Source organism: Canis lupus, chromosome X, assembly GCF_048164855.1.
Source record: "Canis lupus baileyi chromosome X, mCanLup2.hap1, whole genome shotgun sequence".
NCBI lineage: Eukaryota > Metazoa > Chordata > Mammalia > Carnivora > Canidae > Canis > Canis lupus.
The window spans coordinates 16,385,220-16,404,421 of NC_132876.1; the positions used below are offsets into that span (position 1 = coordinate 16,385,220).

General features: G+C 41.2%; 1 protein-coding gene across 1 annotated transcript in view; it reads right to left on the reverse strand.

The window, feature by feature from the left end:
• The window catches only part of LOC140628378 (transmembrane 9 superfamily member 2-like), an 82,991-nt gene extending 64,953 nt beyond the window's left edge, over positions 1-18,038 (reverse strand). The window contains exons 1-5 of the mRNA XM_072817741.1: positions 17,684-18,038; positions 14,926-14,993; positions 13,292-13,385; positions 9,230-9,357; positions 8,663-8,792 (exon numbers count right to left, since the gene is read on the reverse strand). Coding sequence (XP_072673842.1) covers positions 8,663-8,792; positions 9,230-9,357; positions 13,292-13,385; positions 14,926-14,993; positions 17,684-17,875 — 612 coding nt within the window. The 5' untranslated portion in view covers positions 17,876-18,038. The remainder of the gene's footprint in view (positions 1-8,662; positions 8,793-9,229; positions 9,358-13,291; positions 13,386-14,925; positions 14,994-17,683) is intronic.
• Between the last annotated feature and the right edge of the window lie 1,164 nt (positions 18,039-19,202).

Consider the following 19,202-nt stretch of genomic DNA (forward strand, 5'->3'; position numbering starts at 1 on the left):
GGGGGCCTGCTTCTCCCTTTCTCTCTGCCTGCTACTCTTTCTGTCTCTCTCTTCAATAAATAAAAATCTTTTAGAAAATTAAATGCCTATCGGTTTGTTTTTTCAGGATTTTCGAGGTATGTTTATGAATGAAATAACTTATAAATTGATTATCAGACACCATGGCAAAGGGGTTGAAAATGTGAGAACAGGGATCCCTGGGTGGCTCAGAGGTTTAGTACCTGCCTTCAGCCCAGGGCATGATCCTGGAGTCCTAGGATCGAGTCCCACATCAGGCTCCCTGCATGGAGCTTGCTTCTCCCTCTGCCTGTACCTCTGCTTCTCTCTCTCTCTCTCTCTCTCTCTCTCTCTCTGTGACTCTCATAAATAAATAAAATATTTTTTTAAAAAAAGAAAACGTAAAAAAACGTAAAAAAAAAAAGAAAACGTGAGAACAAAATCTCAATAGGGTTGATATGAATGTTACCGTATTAACACATTTTTTCTTTTGTCTAGTTTTTATTTAAATTCTAGTTAGTGGGACGCCTGGGTAGTTCAGTGGTTGAGCATCTGCCTTTGGCTCAGGTCATGATCACGGGTCCTGGGATCCCTCTGTCTATGTCCCCATCTCTCTCTCTCTGTGTCTCTCATGAATAAATAAATAAAACCTTTAAAAATAAATAAATAAATAAATTCTAGTTAACATACAGTATAATATTAGTTCAGAAGTAGAATTTATTGACTCATCACTTACATAAAATGCTCGGTGTTCGTCACAAGTGCCCTCAATGTCTATGTTTATACGGGAAGAGACAAGTGAAGAAAAGAAATTATAGACTAGAAGATAGGCCAGAACACAGCACAGAAAAAAATGGAAAATACAGAAGGGAGATTAAGAGGCATGGAGGAGAAAAATAAAAACATTTAACACAGCTTTAATTGGAGTCTAAAAAGGAAAGGAGAAAGTATCTGACAATGGCTGAGAATTCCAGAACTGATAAGAGGCACCAATCCAAGAAACTCAAAAAATTACAAAGATTAAAAACAAAGCAAAACAAAAATCTATAACTAGACACATAATCATGAAACTCCATGAGCTCTTCTAAAGAAAGAGGTAAGTAATCATTCCATTTCATGGAATCTAAAATGCCACTAATTATAAAGCATTATTTTAGGGGCACCTGGGTGGTGTAGTCACTTAAACATCTGACTCTTGGTTTTGGCTCAGGTCATGATCTCGGGGTCGTGGGATCAAGCCCCAAGCTTGGCTCCACTCTCAGCAGGGAGTCTACTTGGAGCTCTCTCTCCCTTTGCCTCTGTCCCTATCCCTTCCCCATTTACTCTCTCTCTCTCTCTATCTCAAATAAATTTTTAAGACATTATTTTATGCACTGCTGAGAAAAAACATTGCCAATTAAACTTTGACAAGCCATCAACTGAAAGGGACACATCCTGATTTCAAAAATGTTAAAATATGGGAAAACATGAGTTTTAGAATCAATAAAATGTGCAATATAAAAATAATAAATGATAAAATAACAGAAGTGAGACCAAATGTCATATCAGTAAATGTAAATGGGCTTAACTCATCTATTAAGAAGAAGGGGCTTTCAGAAGATACCACAGAGCAAAACTCAACAATATGTTGTATACAAAAGACACACCTAACACAAAGAGGTTCTGAAAAGTTAGGAAGGGACAGGCAAAGCTACACCAAGGGAATGTAGGCAAAAAGAAAGCAAGGGAGTTAGACTTCCTCCTCCTGACATGATAGGCTAATGCAAGACCAGATTTATCCTTTCACTTTAAACAACTAAAAAATGCATAAAATACATGAAAACAACAGTTTTTAAACCTCAGACAACAAAGAACATTAAGAGATTGATCACTGGGGTACCTGGGTGGCTCAGTTGGTTGAGTGATCGACTCTTGGTTTGGGCTTAGTTGATGATCTCGGAGTCGTGGGATTGAGCCTCCCACACTGGGCTCTGAGCTCAGTGGGGAGTCTGCTTGGGATTTTCTCTCCCTCCCTCTGCCCCTCCCCTCTCTCTTGTGCTCTCTCTCACTCTCAAATGAATAAACAAATCTTAGAGAGAGAGAGAGAGAGAGAGAGAGAGAGAGACTGATCACCAAGAGAAAGGTAACAAATAAGGGGAGCCAGACTATTGATTCATGCTGACTTCCCACGGAGAATTTCAAGGCTTCGGTGCAAGGAAAGGGTACCCAAGCAGATCCCTGCAGTATTCTGGAATGGAAGAGACAAAGTTCACAGTCCAGGGACACCCAGGGGTGAGATGGTGTGGGGTAGACTACCAGAAAGAAGAGAGCTGCACAGAGCTTTCTGGAGCTATGCAGAGGGCTCTTTCATCCCAGCATTCATCACTACATGAGTATAAAGTGTGCCAGTCATTGACTTACTGCCTCTCCTCTCCAAATTCATTGTTTCCACCTCTATGAAAATTACCTAGGCCCTTTAAAAATGTTTCCTTTGCAAGAAGGCATTGAATGAAATGTTGTCAGTAGAGGGCGCTGGACAGACATTACCAGTGGACACAACCTCTAAAGAATTCATGGATCCTCCTGGCCTTCTGCAACCCTATGCTGTATGTTGGTAAATTGAATTTAAATAAAATATATCAAAAAAATAAAAATTAAAAAAAGAATTCATGAATCCATGTGTCACAACAAAAAGAGAGACAAAAAGACATCAAGGTTGGGGAGGGAGGGATGAATGGGCAGAAGGCAGAACACAGAAGCTTTGTAGGGCAGTGAAACTACTCAGTATTATAATGTAACAGTAGATACACGTCATTATACAGTTGTCTAAACCCCTGAAATGTACACCAACAAGAGTGAACTCTACTGAAAACTGCTCTCTCGGTGATAACGGTATAGGAATAAAGGCTTATCAATGTAACAAATGTATCACAATCTGGTAAATGATGTTGATCATGGAGGGGGGCTATGCATGTGTGGGGGCAAGGGATCAATGGGAAATCTCTGTATCCGCCTCTCAATTTTTCTTTGAACTTATAACTGATCTAAATAATAAATCTATTTTGGGGGGACCCTGGGCGGCTCAGTTGGTTAAGGGTGCAACTCTTGGTTTCAGCTCAGGTCATGGTCTCAGGGTCGTGGATTGAGCCCCATGCCAGACTCCACACTCAGCATGGAGTCTGCTTCTCCCTCTCCTTCTACTCCTCCCCCTGTCCCGCTCCCTTCATCTCTCTCTCTCAAATAAATAAATAAAATCTTAAATATAATAATAATAATAAATCTATTTGTTCAAAAGGACACATCATTCACCTCTTGATGAAAGAACGTATCACTACCTTATTTCACCAAAGCCATCAAACCTGAATCTGATCAAGCCACTGGATCCATCTGCCAATTTGCAAGAAATAAAAGAGAACATGCAGCACTGTTTGGATGAAAGACACAGGGACAAATGGATAGAAGTGTGATAAATCAACTACTTTAAAATGCTAATTGGGGGCACCTGGCTGGTTCAGTTGAAAGAGCATGCAACTCTTGATCTTGGGGTCATGAGTATGAGCCCCACGTTGAGTGTACAGATTACTTAAATAAATAAAATTCTAAAATAATTTAAATGCTCATGGTAGAATCTAGGTGCTGGGTATATGAGTATCCATTATATAATGAATAAAGCTTTTCTACATGTTTGAAATTGCTCATAATAAAAGATTTAAAAAGATATATGATATATTCAAGTCTAGCCTATAGTGTCTAAAACTACAAAAGAAACTTAAGGAAGTGATTAGGATAAAAGTTAGAATAGTGGTTACTTTAGGAAAAGGATATTGTAAATGGGTAGGGATACCTTCTGAGTGGCTGGCCACATTCTACTTCCTGACCCGCTTGAGGTTGACAAAGCTGTTCCCCCTTGTAATAATTCATCATACTTTATATCTGTTCTATGTGGTTTTCCATATCTGTATTTCACAGCAAAAAGGCTTTTTTTAAGTCCATATCCTTTGACTCAGCAATTACCCTTACATAAACTTATCCTAAGATAATAATTAGACAAGAGTATACAGATGGTTGTACAACAATAACTACCATTCATTGAGTGCCCACTATATTTAGACACAGCTCCAAGCACTTCATTTTTTTAAGATTTTATTTTCTTATTTGAGAGACAGAGAAAGCAGGAGTAGAGGAGAGGAGGGAGTGGGCAGAGGAGTAGAGGGAGGTGCAAAGGGAGAAGCAGACTCGCCACTGAGCGTGGAGCGACTGGGACTTGATCCCAGGACCCTGAGATCCTGCCCTGAAGTCAGACCCTTAACCCACTGAGCCACCCAGGTGCCCCTCTAAGCACTTTATAAGTAGCATCCTATCTATCCTCACAACAACCCTATGTGGTATATACTACTCTTATTCCCATTTTACAGATAAGACTCAAGGAGAAAAAACAATGTTAAAACCAACATAACATTGTGTATCAACTATATTTTAACTAAAAAAAAATAAAATAGAGGCCCCTGGCTGGCTCAGTCAGATAAGCATCTGCCTTCAGCTCAGGTCAGGTCCCAGGGTCCTGGGATTGAGCCTCACGTCAGGCTCCTTGCTCAGTGGGGAGTCTGCCTCTGCTCCTCCTCCTGCTCCTGCATGCTCTCTCTCTAATAAATAAATAAAATCTTAAAGAAAGAAAACAGCTTTTAAAAATAAAAAATCAATGTTCACTGCAGCATTATTAAATAACAAACATTATATGGTTTCATTTATTCAAGGAATATAAAAAATAGTGAAAGGGATTAAAGGAGAAAGGAGAGAAAATAAGTGGGAAATATCAGAGAGGGAGACAGAACATGAGAGACTCCTAACTCTGGGAAACGAACAAGGGGTAGTGGAAGGGGAGGTGGGCGGGGGGATAGGATGACTGGGTGACAGGCACTGAGGGGGGCACTTGATGGGATGAGCACTGGGAGTTATGCTATATGTTGGCAAACCAAACCCCATTAAAAAATATACAAAAAAATAACAAAAATTGAAAACACCTAATCATGATGAAGTGGATAAAAATTACATTCCAGAGGCTGGCTCAATATTTACCAAAAAATGAAAAAACTGGGGCACCTGGGGCAGCCCCAGTGGCTCAGCGGTTTAGCACTGCCTTCGGCCCAGGGCCTGATCCTGGAGACCCGGGATCGAGTCCCACATCGGGCTCCCTGTGTGGGGCCTGCTTCTCCCTCTACCTGTGTCTCTGCCTCTCCCTTTCTCTCTGTGTCTCTCATGAATAAATAAACAAAATCTTGAAAAAAAACTGGGACACCTGACTGGCTCAGTTGGAAGAACGCTCAACTCTTGATCTCAGGGTCATGAATTCAAGCCCCACGTTGGGTGTAGAAATTACTTAAAAATAAACTATTTTAAAAGATTTATTTATTTATAAATAAATAGAGGAGGGGGCAGGAGAAGGAGAGAATCTCAAGCAGGCTCCAACTCCCCACTGAGCACAGAGCCTGATAATGGGCTTGATCTCACCACCCTGAGATCATGACCTGAATCAAAATCAAGAGCTGGCCACTTAACTGACTAAACTACCCAGGTCTCCCAGTGAATTAACTTTTAAAAATAAATAAAAAGAGAACCTTTAAAAAATTATTATGTTCCATCCACACAATGAAATATTGTGAAACTGCTAAAAAGCATAAGCACTTTCTTGTTCTTGTATTCCATCTATATATGAATAGATAGGTAGATAGATACTGACCACGGAAAAAAATTCATTATAAACTTCTAAAACAAAGAAGTAGATTACAGAAATAAATATATACATATATTATTTACGTATGTATATAAAATAATCCCACTTAGATTAAGAAGTTACATATCCATAAAAAGAATCTATTAAAATTGAGGTGGATTATGGAGAGATTCTCACTTTGTACTCTTTATACCTCTGGGTTGTATGAGGTTTTTTTTAATATTTTATTTATTTATTCATGAGAGACCTAGAGAGAGAGAAAGAGGCAGAGACACAGGCAGAGGGAGAAGCAGGCTCCATGCAGGGAGCCTGTTGTGGGACTTGATCCCGGGACTCCAGGATCACGCCCTGGGCCGAAGGCAGGCGCTAAACCACTGAGCCACCCAGGGATCCCCTAGTATGAGGTTTTTATAAACATGTATTTTGTAACCATGTTGGAGGTGGTTGCACAATGTGAATGTATAAATTTTTTTTAAAGATTTTATTCATTCATTCATAGAGACACAGAGAGAGAGAGAGAGGCAGAGACACAGGCAGAGGGAGAAGCAGGCTCCATACAGGGAGCCCGATGTGGGACTCGATCCCAGGACTCCAGGACCGCGCCCTGGGCCAAAGGCAGGCGCCAAACCGCTGCGCCACCCAGGGATCCCTAAATTTTGATAAAAGTCACTGCTACCCTGGCCAACTATAGCTCTTTATTTTTTTTAATTTTTATTTATTTATGATAGTCATACAGAGAGAGAGAGAGGCAGAGACACAGGCAGAGGGAGAAGCAGGCTCCATGCACCGGGAGCCCGACGTGGGATTCAATCCCGGGTCTCCAGGATCGCGCCCTGGGCCAAAGGCAGGCGCCAAACCGCTGCGCCACCCAGGGATCCCCAACTATAGCTCTTTAATTCTATTGGTCCATTTATTCTTCACAGACTTGGTCTTCAAAGATGTGGTTTTTACATCATCCCAAAGAACCCACTTTCATATATGCTATCAAACACAGACTATATTAATCAAAATTTCTCTTATTCATTAACTCCTCTCTTCTGCCAATTCTCTTTTACTTTATTTTTTTTTTAATTTTTTAATTTATTTATGATAGTTACAGAGAGAGAGAGAGAGGGAGGCAGAGACACAGGCAGAGGGAGAAGCAGGCTCCATGCACCGGGAGCCCAACGTGGGATTCGATCCCGGGTCTCCGGGATCACGCCCTGGGCCAAAGGCAGGCGCCAAACCGCTGCGCCACCCAGGGATCCCTTTTACTTTATTTTTTAAGTTTATTTAGTTATTTAAGCAATTTCTACATCCAACATGGGACTTGAACTCATGACCTGAGCCAGCCGGGTACCCCTTCTCCCTTACTTTAAAAGAATTATCAATTGCCAATTAAGCAGTTGTTTGCTGCTTCTCCTCCCATATGCCCTATCTCAATGTTTCCTATTGTGAAGAATACATATCACTGGGGATAGATGAGATGATTTTAGGTAGCAGGTGAAAAACTATATTCTACTCTACTTTTATATCTACATATTTGAAAGTGAACAAAAAAATATAATCAGTACACTAAACCTATATTTTCTGGGATATTATAGTTTCCTTTCTAAGTAAATTTGTTATGGATTATCAAAAATAGATAAATAATGGGCCTTGGGCTGGCTCAGTTGGTAGAGCACGTGACTCTTGATCTCAAGGTTGCAAGTTTGAGTCCCACTTTGGGTATAGAGATTACTTAAAAATAAAAATCTTTAAAAAAACAATTCAGGGGCACCTGGCTGGCTCAGTCAGAAGAGCATATGACTCTTGATCTTGGGGTCAAGAGTTGAAGCCCCAATGTGGGTGTAGAGATTACTAAAAATAGACACAAAAATTTTTAATAAATAATAATATAAGGTGCCTCAGATTTGGCAAAAATCGCCAAGATGACAGTGCATAAATGACTGAAATTTAAGAAGTATTGCCCTTTTCTCTGGAAAGAAATAGCTAAGGGTACCATCAGTTAGATAACCAAGCCAGAAACTGGGCAGTCATCCTATACTATTCCTTCTCCCGTCTACTTTGTCCCCATCGCTGACCTGCATCGAGTCTCCACACATAAAACAGATTAAAAGCAATGCTTTCCTGGTTGAGCTCTTTCATGGCCACTCAGCCTTTTAGTCATCCTCCATGACAACCCCAAGACACTCCTGTTAGTCTAGCGCCCAGGGGGAGACTGTTTGATAACCACAAGGCAAAACAATGAGATTGGGACTGCCAAGCTAAAAAGATCTGAGTTGGAGTCCTACTGCTGCCCCTTAACTAGCTGTATGCCTCTAGTCATGTCACAACCTCTCGGAGACTGAGTTTCATCATCCGTAAAATGGCAGCAGTAGATCCTAGCAATAGCGCTGTTCTAAGGATTAAATTAGTCACTGTATAAAGTAATATAACATTGCTCCTGGCACATAACAGGCATTCAATACGATTTCCCTTACCACAGCACAGAGGACCTCCCTCCATGACCTGGCTGCTGCCTACTACTCTCTGTTTCAGCTTCATTTCTAGCTGTATCTCCCAAACCCTAAACCTTATACCACAGACATGCTCTGCTCCTCACAGTCCCCCAATCATAGCATCCTGGTTCAGATTTCCAAATTCTTGATCACACTGATTTCCCCTACTATAAATGTTCACCCATCCATTTATTTCACAAATACTTTTTCATTCTCTCCATTATATCCTCCTTGTCTGTAGTCTCCTATCATAGAATATTTTATTGTACTGATTTGTCTACAGGTCTGTCTCCTTAGGACTGTGAACTTCTAGAGGGCAAAGACCATGTGTACTTGAGTTTGTATTCCCAACACCTAGCACAAAACTTAGAAAATGGTAGGTATCCCATTAATGTTGGCTAAGTGACAATAATAGAAAGCAAATTATAAGTGAAGCAACATTCTTATATTTCTATAGCAAGTTCTCAACACTTACATGGATAATGCAAGCATCTTTCGATACACCCGTTTTGGTAATAAAACATCCTATCGGGAATCCCGGTGAGCAGTACTTTCTTCCATCCTCAATATCCTGACACCATATTACTGGCATGTTATCAATAATCCTAAGTATAAATATTTTAAAAATAAAAGATTTAACAACCATTTCACACCAAGCAGTACCAATATCTTCTGGCATATATTAAAGTTCAAATTTTAAGTCAAAGTCACAAAGAATAGGGATCCCTGGGTGGCGCAGCGGTTTGGCGCCTGCCTTTGGCCCGGGGCACGATCCTGGAGACCCGGGATCGAATCCCACATCGGGCTCCCTGCATGGAGCCTGCTTCTCCCTCTGCCTGTGTCTCTGCCTGTGTATCTGCCTCTCTGTCTCTCTCTGTGTGACTATCATGAATAAATAAATAAAATCTTTTAAAAAAAAGTCACAAAGAATAGTATACCATTTCAAGTATCTATTAAAACTACTTCTTTATAAAAAACAAAACTACTTCGGAAAAGACTTCAAAAATTAAGTCATGTTATCTCAGTGTTATCTCAAACCTACCAGTGATGTTGATAATTTAGCTGCATTCCTTTCTTCAAAAAAGCCAGCTTTCTCATGTGGTTGTCATTTTCTGTATCATAGGATTTTACACAAACTTTTCTACATGTTTCCGTTTTGTTAAAAGAGAACTGTTAAGAAAGTATTAAAAGAGTAAAAGATTTGAGTAAATTTTATGAAACAAGTATCACAAAATAAGCACTTTATCTTATAGATAAAACTTTCCCTCAGAGACTTCAGTGTACCATCATCCTCAATACTATCTCCTTTGAATTTCCATTTATATCTGAAATGATTATACTACACACATGCACACACATAATATGCTTTTACCACTAAGCAGAAGAATTTGCCTTCTTCAAGAACATATAAGGTGAGATATAATATCCACTGTAGCTTCCTAAAAGCACCTTGATATATATAGAACCCTTTACTTAAAAGTAGAAATAAAATCCCTTGTAGTGATGATCACACAACACTGATTATACTAAAAAACATTAAATTGGACACTTTAAGGGGCGCCTGGCTGTCTCTGTCAATAGAGGATGTAATTCTGGATCCCAGGGCTGTGAGTTTAAGCCCCATCTTGGCTGTAGAGCTTACTTTAAAAAATTGGACACTTTAAGTGGATGAATTATTTGCCATATGAATGTCTCTCAATAGAGCTGTTACCAAAGAAGTGATAATAAAATATTTGATACTTTTACTATGAAACCTCTCATATACAAGTCTAGCTATGGGGGATTATCAGGGTAAAGGAGCACTGTTATCAATCAGGAAATAATGAGCAAAAAGAAACTATGAAAAATAGTTACAGTTATCACCTCATAGCCTGAAATCATACAAATATCAACCAAAAAGTTTCTTCTTGGCAACTGAGAAGAACACTGTTTTCTTTCTTTTTTTTTAAATACCATCATGTTTCTTCATTCCAAGGAACAGCATTTCTTGAAAAAGTTCACTTATCTATTAGGACAATGGTACTGCATGGGAGTATTTTGTGCTACTTTAATTATCAAACAGCTAATGCCTGACACACAGAGCAAAGGAATAGATCAGTGGAGAACCCAGAATAGGTCTACACAACTATGTCCGTGTGATTTTTTGACGAAGGTGCAAAAGCAATTCAGCGGAAGAAGGATAGAGAGTCTTTTCAACAGGTAGTGCTAAAGCAACTGCACATTTAAGACAAAAGACCCCGAAAATCAAAACCAAAAACAAAACCTGTAATTTCCATCCAAACCTCATACCTTGCACAAAATACCGCAAAATAGATCACAGACTTAAATATATACAGACTTAAAACTATAAAGTTTTAGAAGAAAACATGAAAGAAAAATTTTAAAACCTAAAGGCTATGACATCTCCTTAGAGTTGACACCAAAAACGCAATCCATAAAAAGAAAACTTAATTATTGGACCTTATAAAAATTAATGTTTGCTCTGTGAAAGACTTAAGATGAAAATATGGGGCTGCTTGGCTGGTTCAGTTGGTAGAGCATACTACTCTTAATATCAGAATCATGAGTTTGAGGGGATCCCTGGGTGGCGCAGCGGTTTGGCGCCTGCCTTTGGCCCAGGGCACGATCCTGGAGACCCGGGATCAAATCCCACGTCGGGCTCCCGGTGCATGGAGCCTGCTTCTCCCTCTGCCTGTGTCTCTGCCTCTCTCTCTCTCTCTGTGACTATCATAAATAAATAAAAAATTTAAAAAAAAAAGAATCATGAGTTTGAGCCCCACATTGGGTATAGAGATTAGTTAAAAACAAAAAAAAATTAATATTTTATTTATTTGAGAGAGAGAGACAAGAGAGAGCATGAGCAGGGGTAGGGACAGAGGGAGAAGGAAAAGAAGACTCAATGCTGAGTGGGGAGCCCAGGTGCCCCAAACATAAAATCTTAAAAAAAAAAAAAAAAAAAGATGATGCAGGACATCTGGGTGGCTCAGTGATTGAGTTTCTGCCTTTGGCTCGGAGCATGGTCCTGGGGTCCTGGGATTGAGTCTGGCATCAGGCTCCCCTAGGTCTCTGCCTCTCTCTATGTCTCTCATGAATAAATAAATAAAATCTTTTTTAAAAGGATGATGAAGGACAGCCCGGGTGGCTCAGCGGTTTGGCGCAGCCTTCGGCCCAGGGCGTGATCCTGGAGTCCCCAGATCGAGTCCCACATCGGGCTCCCTGCGTGGAGCCTGCTTCTCCCTCTGCCTGTGTCTCTGCCTCTGTGTGTGTGTGTGTGTGTGTGTGTGTGTGTGTCATGAATAAATGAATAAAATATTTAAAAAAAAAAGGATGATGAAAACACAAGCTACAGACTGGAAAAAAACAATTTGCATGCTACTGTTGCAACAAAGGAATCACACCTCAGATATATAAGGAATTCTGAAAACTCAATAGTAAAGGGACAAACAATCCAAATATAAAATGGGGGAAAGAGGAGACAGGGGCACCTGGGTGGCTCAGTTGGTTAAGTCTCAGCCTCTTGGTTTCTGCTCAAGTCATGATATCAGGGTTGGGAGATCGAGCCCTGTTGTCAGGCTCTGCACTCAGCAGGAAGTCTGCTTGAATATTTTCTACCTCTACCCCTCCCCCACTCTCTCTCTCCCTCATTCTCTCTCTCACACACACATGCACACAGACATACACACACACAGACATACACACACCAGTGAGTACAGGTAAAACTAGTGAAATCTGAATAAGCTCTGTGCACTGTACCAATGCCTATTCCTCGGTTTTGCCATCGTACTGCAGTCATGCAAGATGGCTATCATTGGGCAAACTTGGGCACAGGGTACAATGAATGACAGCTCCCTGTTCATGGTTTTTTGGTAGCTTCCTATGAATCTAGAATTATTTCAAAATAAATAATTTTAAAAGAACCTAAACCCTGGGGATCCCTGGGTGGCTCAGCGGTTTAGGGCCTGCCTTTGGCCCAGGGCGCGATCCTGGAGTCCCGGGATCGAGTCCTGCGTCGGGCTCCCGGCATGCTTCTCCCTCCTCCTGTGTCTCTGCCTCCCTCTCTCTCTCCCTATGTCTATCATAAATAACCAAATCTTTTTTGGGGATCCCTGGGTGGTGCAGCGTTTTGGCGCCTGCCTTTGGCAAGGCACGATCCTAGAGACCCGGGATCGAATCCCACGTCAGGCTCCCGGTGCATGGAGCCTGCTTCTCCCTCTGCCTGTGTCTCTGCCTCTCTCTCTCTCTCTCTCTGTGTGACTATCATAAATTTAAAAAAAAATTTTTTAATCTTTAAAAAAAAAAAGAACCTAAAGCCTGATGGTCTCCCAAGTGTATACATAAATTAAAATTGACTGAACTATATACTTTCCTCTTTTTGTTTAGTTTAAGTAATCTCTACACCCCATGATGGGCTCAATCTCATGACCCCAAGACCAAGAGGCACATGCTCCTCGGACTGAGCCAGCCAGCCTCCCCTAAAGCATATATTTTCTTTTTTTTTAAGCATATACTTTCAATATGTGCAGTTTTTTGTACTTCAAGTAGATTTCAATGAATTTGGAAAAAAGAAGGAAAAAGTTAATGCCTTCATAATCATACTGCTTATGAAAACATTCTTACTCTATCCTCATATCTATTAAGATATTGAAGGTAAAATCAATAGCCAATGACAGTCCAATGACATGTGCTTATACCACCATACCCAAAATATGCAGGAACAATAAAGTAAACTTTTTTTTCTTTATAAAGCAAAAATAAAATTTGAAAGGCAAAATCTTTATCTGGAACCACTACCTACTGCAGAGAATTTCAAGAGCACATTTTCATGCATTCTTCTGGCAACACCACAACCTATCTTTCCTTTTCTTCTACCTCTTTTGAAAACAAAGACTCTGCAACAACTTTAAGTAGCCAGTTTTGAAAAGATTGGAGTTCCACATCGGGCTCCCTGCATGGGGCCTGCTTCTCCCTCTGCCTGTGTCTCTGCCTCTCTCTCTCTCTCTCTCTCTCTGTGTGTGTGTGTCTCTCATGAATAAATAAAAAATAAAAAAAATTTTGAAAAAAAGATTCAATTTAAAATAATATTTAATAAGATCCGCTGAATAACCTTATAGGGAGATGATGTTATTCGTTCTCCAAATAGTACTTGTCCAAGATTTTCAGAAGGGTTTCTCTTTCCGGATGCTTGACAGAAGTCAAAGCTAAAGGAGAAGTTTAGGTAAGGTTAAAAAAAATCAGCAAATCTATCTTTGTAATTTGTCAAGCCTCTTCACCATTAATGGTAGATACTTCTAAAAACATGACCCAGAAAGTGTCTAATTATGATTTAAAGACCTCATTATAGATTCCTTTTTAAATTGTTTAACCTCTTATAGCTATGAATTCATTATTTAAAATGCTCATGGTAGGGATCCCTGGGTGGCTTAGCAGTTTAGTGCCTGCCTTCTGCTGAGGGTGCAATCCTGGAGTCCCGGGATCGACTCCCATGTCGGGCTCCCTGCATGGAGCCTGCTTCTCCCTCTGCCTGTATCTCTGCCTCTCTCTCCTCTCTCTCTCTCTCTCTCTCTCTGTGTGTGTGTGTCTCATGAATGGATAAATAAATAAATAAATAAATAGCTCATGGTACTTGATGCTTGTAATGTAGGTAATCAAATCTTTAAAAAAAACGAACAGTATTTTCAGGGTTAAACTTCAAATAACATAAAAATAAGCAAAGAACAGTTTCAAATCTGTACTACTTCTAACCTGAGATTAGAAACTGCTATTATTAGTTCAGATCAAAGGGGAACTTAACAACATAATCCCTCCTCAAATACATGCCCACAGATTCACACACAAATCAAACGGTTACTACATGAAAAGAATTACAACTACCTCTAAGTAAATGTCAATATATAAAATTGAATATAAAATGGTAGAAGTGAGGATCCCTGGGTGGCTCAGCGGTTTAGTGCCTGCCTTCGGCCCAGGGCGTGATCCTGAAGACCCGGGATCAAGTCCCACATCAGGCTCCCAGCATGGAGCCTGCTTCTCCCTCTGCCTGTGTCTCTGCCTCTCTTTCGCTGTGTCTCGTGAATAAATAAATAAATAAATAAATAAATAAATAAATCTTAAAAAATAAAAAATAAAATGGTAGAAGATAAAAAGCAATGGTAGGCTCGTGTAATATTTTAAATGCTCATGCTAACACCCTACATTTAAACCTAGTATTTTAATGGAAATTAGATCTGATTTTACTTCTGTTTATTTAGGAAATAAAGTAATACCAAGGGGAGCTACAATTATTTTTTGAAAAAGTACATTGTTTGTTGTTATTCTCAAATGCTTGATATTGATCTTGATGATGTGATACTGGCTCACCACTAAACTAAGCACTTGCATCCATTAAAAACATTAGTATAAACCTTCATATCCCATGTTTTAGAAAAAAACTACAACTCCACAATGATTTCTTAAAGCCCAAAATGTAGTAAATTTCTAATTTGCTTCTCTTAGAATAATCAAGTATAGCAACTTCCTAAATTTTTAAGCATTTGTCTCACTCTGAAAGCTTTTTATCCTAATCATTTTGTTCCTGTTACTCTTATTATAAAATTACCACCATGTTTCTTAGTATATCTGGGGCTTTCATTCACTGTCTTTAAAAAAGTAAAACACATTTTAACACAATAATATTGGAATTATGATATAACCAAAATTATATCAATTATATCAGATATAATTATAATACTTATAACTTACGTATTATATTCATAAGGTAGAACAGATTCTGCTGAATCCAATCTATTTACAAATAGTGGTATGGATGACTACAAAAAGAAAAGAAAGCACTCATTAATAATACAAAATAAAGGGATGTCTGGGTGGCTCAGCGGTTGAGAGTCTACCTTCGGCTCAGGGCATGTTCCCAGAGTCTTGGGATCAAGTCCCACATCGGGTTCCCTGCATGGAGCCTGCTTCTCCCTCTGCCTGTGTCTCTGCCTCTCTCTCTCTCTCTCTCTCTCTCTCTCTTTCATGAATAAACAAATAAGATATTTTTTTTAAAAAAGAACAAGGATGTTCTTTACACAATAATATAAATTGATCTCTAAGCTATATTGTTAAATGATAAAGGCACATGAAGATGAGAACAGTATGCTCCCATTTGTGTAAAAAAGAAAAAGAGGAAAAGAATAATATAAACACATAGTTGTTCATTTATTCATGAAGTCCCTAGCAGGACACATGAAAACCTGGTAATATCGGTGCTCTTCAGGGAGGGTTACTATGTGACTAAAAAACCCAGGTAGTTGAGACATTCACAGAGAAAAATCTCTTATCTGTCTCTAACCTTGTATATGATTCTAAGTGAGATCATTAAAATCAGGAGGATGAACATTTTTGTAGACTGATATATATTTCTTTTTTTTAAGATTTTTTATTTATTCATGAGAGACACAGAAAGAGAGAGAGAGAGGCAGAGACACAGGCAGAAGGAGAAGCAGGCTCCATGCAGGGAGCCTGTTGTGGGACTCTATCCGGCTCTCCAGGATCACACCCTGGGCTGAAGGCAGAGCTAAACCACTGAGCCACCCAGGTTGCCCTAGACTGACATATATTTCAAATTACTTTTCAAAGACTTCAAGTTTAACTATTTTTTTAAAATTTTAACTATTAAATCAATCTAAATGCTATCACAAGGCAGCAAAGAGACAAGCCCTGGAGAAGGCCCATTGCACAGGAAAAACAGACTGATCTCTTTTATAAGAACCCCAGACTATAATAAAGAGATGCAATTCCTGGTCCTAGATTGGATTCTAGTTTAGTTATTTCAGGGATAGCTAGGAAAATCTGACTATGAACTTGGTAATACATGAGATAAAGGGACACCTGGCTGGCTCAGAGGTTGAGTGTCTGCCTTTGGCTCAGGGTGTGATCCCAGATTCCCAGGATTGAGTCCCACATTGAGCTTCCTTCATGGAGCGTGCTTCTCCCTCTGCCTTTGTCTTTGCCCCTCTCTGTGTGTCTCTCATGAATAAATAAATAAAATCTTAAAAAAAGAGAAAATCTTCGCCTAGGGACACCTGGCAGCTTCAGTGGGAGGAACGTGTGACTCCTGATCTTGGAATCTTGAGATGGAGCTGCAATTAAGTGTAGAGATGAGTTAAATAAACTTTAAAGAAAAAAAGAAATCTCTGTCTAAAAAAATCTAATACTGATGATAGTTACCATTTATTTAAATCTTACTAAGCACTAGGTGTAATTGTGCTTTTCAAAACATTGTCTCGTTTTATTCTCACAAGTCTGAGCGGTAAATAATATCTTGGTGTTTGCAGGTAAAGGGCCCAGGGGAGACAAAGTGCATTAATAAGAATTAAGGAGGTAAAAAGCGTGAGACCGAAGGAGTGAGGAGTGACAGAAACATGGTGGGGATGTAACTAAGACTACAGTGAGGTAGGTGAGAGAATGAGTGAAATAGCCGATGGGGATTAAGGAGTGCACCTGTGATGAGCTCCAAGTCTTTGCATGGAACTGTGGATAACTAAATTGTACAACTGAAACTAATAAAACACTGTATGTGAACTAGTTGGAATTTAAATAAAAACGGAAAGAAAAAAAAAAAGACCACAGTGAGTTTGTGAGTCCTGAAAGGGAGAGAGTACATGGGGGACAATAGGAAAGGGAAGAAGACAGGGAGAGGAAAGAGCCAAGGCGTGGGAAGGTACGGAGCTGCGACAGAGGAAGAGGAGCTAAAAGAGATGGAGAAGCAGCCCATAGGGAGAGAGGTGAGGGAGGAGCTCAGAGGAAGGCGGAACAAAAGAACCTAAGGGCGGTGGAGAAGGAGCACTTCTAGAAGGAAGCAAGAGAGGGCGTGCCCAGAGGGAAGAGGAAGAAGGGTGGAGTCAGGCAGGAGGGGCAGGGCCCAGAGGGGAATCTTAGAAGGAGGGGCGGGGTGTAGGGGAAGGGAGGAATGAGGGGCGGGGCCGAGATACGGGGGCGTGGCCAAGAGGGAGGGGAGGGGCTGTGATGGAAGTGAGGGACGGAGGGGTGGAGAGAGATGGGGCGGAGCCTAGAGGGAGGGGCGGGGCCGAGAGGGAGGGGAGGGGCTGCAAGGGAAGGGAGGGAGGGGAGGGGAGGGGCCTAGGGGAAGGGAGGGAGGGGGCGGAGCCAAGAGGGAGAAGAGGAAAAGCTGAGATGAAAGGGAGAGAGCCAAGAGAACTTTTATGCTGGGGGGAAAGGAGGAGTTATTAGGACGGAGGAAGAGCTGAGCGGGAGTTGGACGAACGGAGACTAAGGGGAGGAGCCAAAAGGGAGGGAAAGAGAATCTGGGAAAAAGAGAGGTCCGGATCCTCCAAGTGCGAGGCTCAAAGATAGCGACATTGAGACACCCAGTCATAGAGAGGGCTTTGGCGTTCTGGGTCAGAGGCAAAGAGCTCGCGAATATGGTCTCCCCCGGTGTGCCCCATACCCTTATCTGAACCCCTCCCCTCACATATCACTGCCTTCCACTGGTCCTCACCTTGCAGGCTGCATTCTTTCCGGCCGCCGCCTCGCAGAAGTTAACTGGAGCCAACCCGGGGAGGTAGAAGGCCTCGCTGCGGACGGCCTGAAGCCCCAGAAACAGGCCCAACCCCAGGAGCCACCTCAGCCCTGGGAGGGCGAGCCTGAGGCGGCAAGGGTTGGTTCCCATTTGGGAACCACGAGTACTCATTTGAGGAGCCGGCTCAGGGCTCGGGGACACACACTACAGGCGAGATCGAACCAGTAGAGGAGAGAAAAGGAAACGATAAGGAAGAGCTGCGTACCGGGACGAGCCGAGACCACTAGTGGGACTAGAACTCTGGGGAAAGCCAGTTATTGCGGCGAGACGGTGGCCTGGAACCCGTTGCTAGGACGCCAGGCTGTTTCTGAGCTCACGCAGTACGCACGCGTACGGTTCCCCGCTGAGTCTCCCCCAGCCCACCCTCCACCTTACCTCCCAGACTGCCCCCCCCCAGTGCCCCACCCGCAGCCGGGCACTTTCCCGCGATTGGAGGTGACTCTCGAAGCGGGGGCGGGGGCGAGGGGGACAGGATAGACTGGCTGAGAGGTCTCATAATCGCAACATCACAGCATCATAGGCTGTCGTGCCCTCCCCGAGTTTGCCACAGTCCCAAAGTAGCAGTGTTAGCCGCCCCCCACCATCCTCACTTCTCCCTGCCAGGTAGTGGGACAAGAAGGGGGGAGAGGGGGGAATTCCGGGGCCAGGCTGTCCACTATGGTGGGTATTAGGCGCTTGAAATGCAGCCAGTCCGAAACTGATGTTCCGTTAAGTGTCAAATGCACACCCAGTATCACAGACAGCATGGATAAAAGAACGCAAACCTCTGCGTTTTTATACTGATTGCATGTCGAAATGATAATATTTGGAGTCAGTTGCGTTAAATAAAACACTATTAAAATTTAGTTCAACTGTTTCTTTTTAAAGTGTGGCTGCATGGGGCTCCTGACTGGCTCAAGAGCATGAGCCTCTTGATGTCAGGGTCGTGAGTTCAAACCCCATGTACTGCCTGTAGCCTACTTAAAAATAAATAAACAAAAATAAAATGTGGCTGGCAGAACATTTAAAATGACATGTGGCTTGCATCATATTTCTTTTTTTATCTGTTAAGGCAACTTTAATATAAATAGATGCTGCAAAAATAATACAGGAAAACAAAGCAATGCAGCCATACAAATGAACCAGTTCAGCTATTCAATATTTTTATGCTGTCTGTGATGATACATGTATCGCTCAATGTAAAATAAGTTCTGGCATCATTCCTATCTGGGAGACACAACCTTTATTTTACATTCATGATTTCAGCAGAATATGTTTATTATATTATGATTCAATGAGAATCTGAAAAATCTTAAAAATCACCGTAAGAAAGAAAACCACACACACACAAAAAGAAAAAGCCCCCCACAATAATCACATTCTGGAGAATGCCAGATGGACTGATCCTAAATATCTTTGTTGAAGTATGGTAGACACACAATATTACATCGATTCCAGG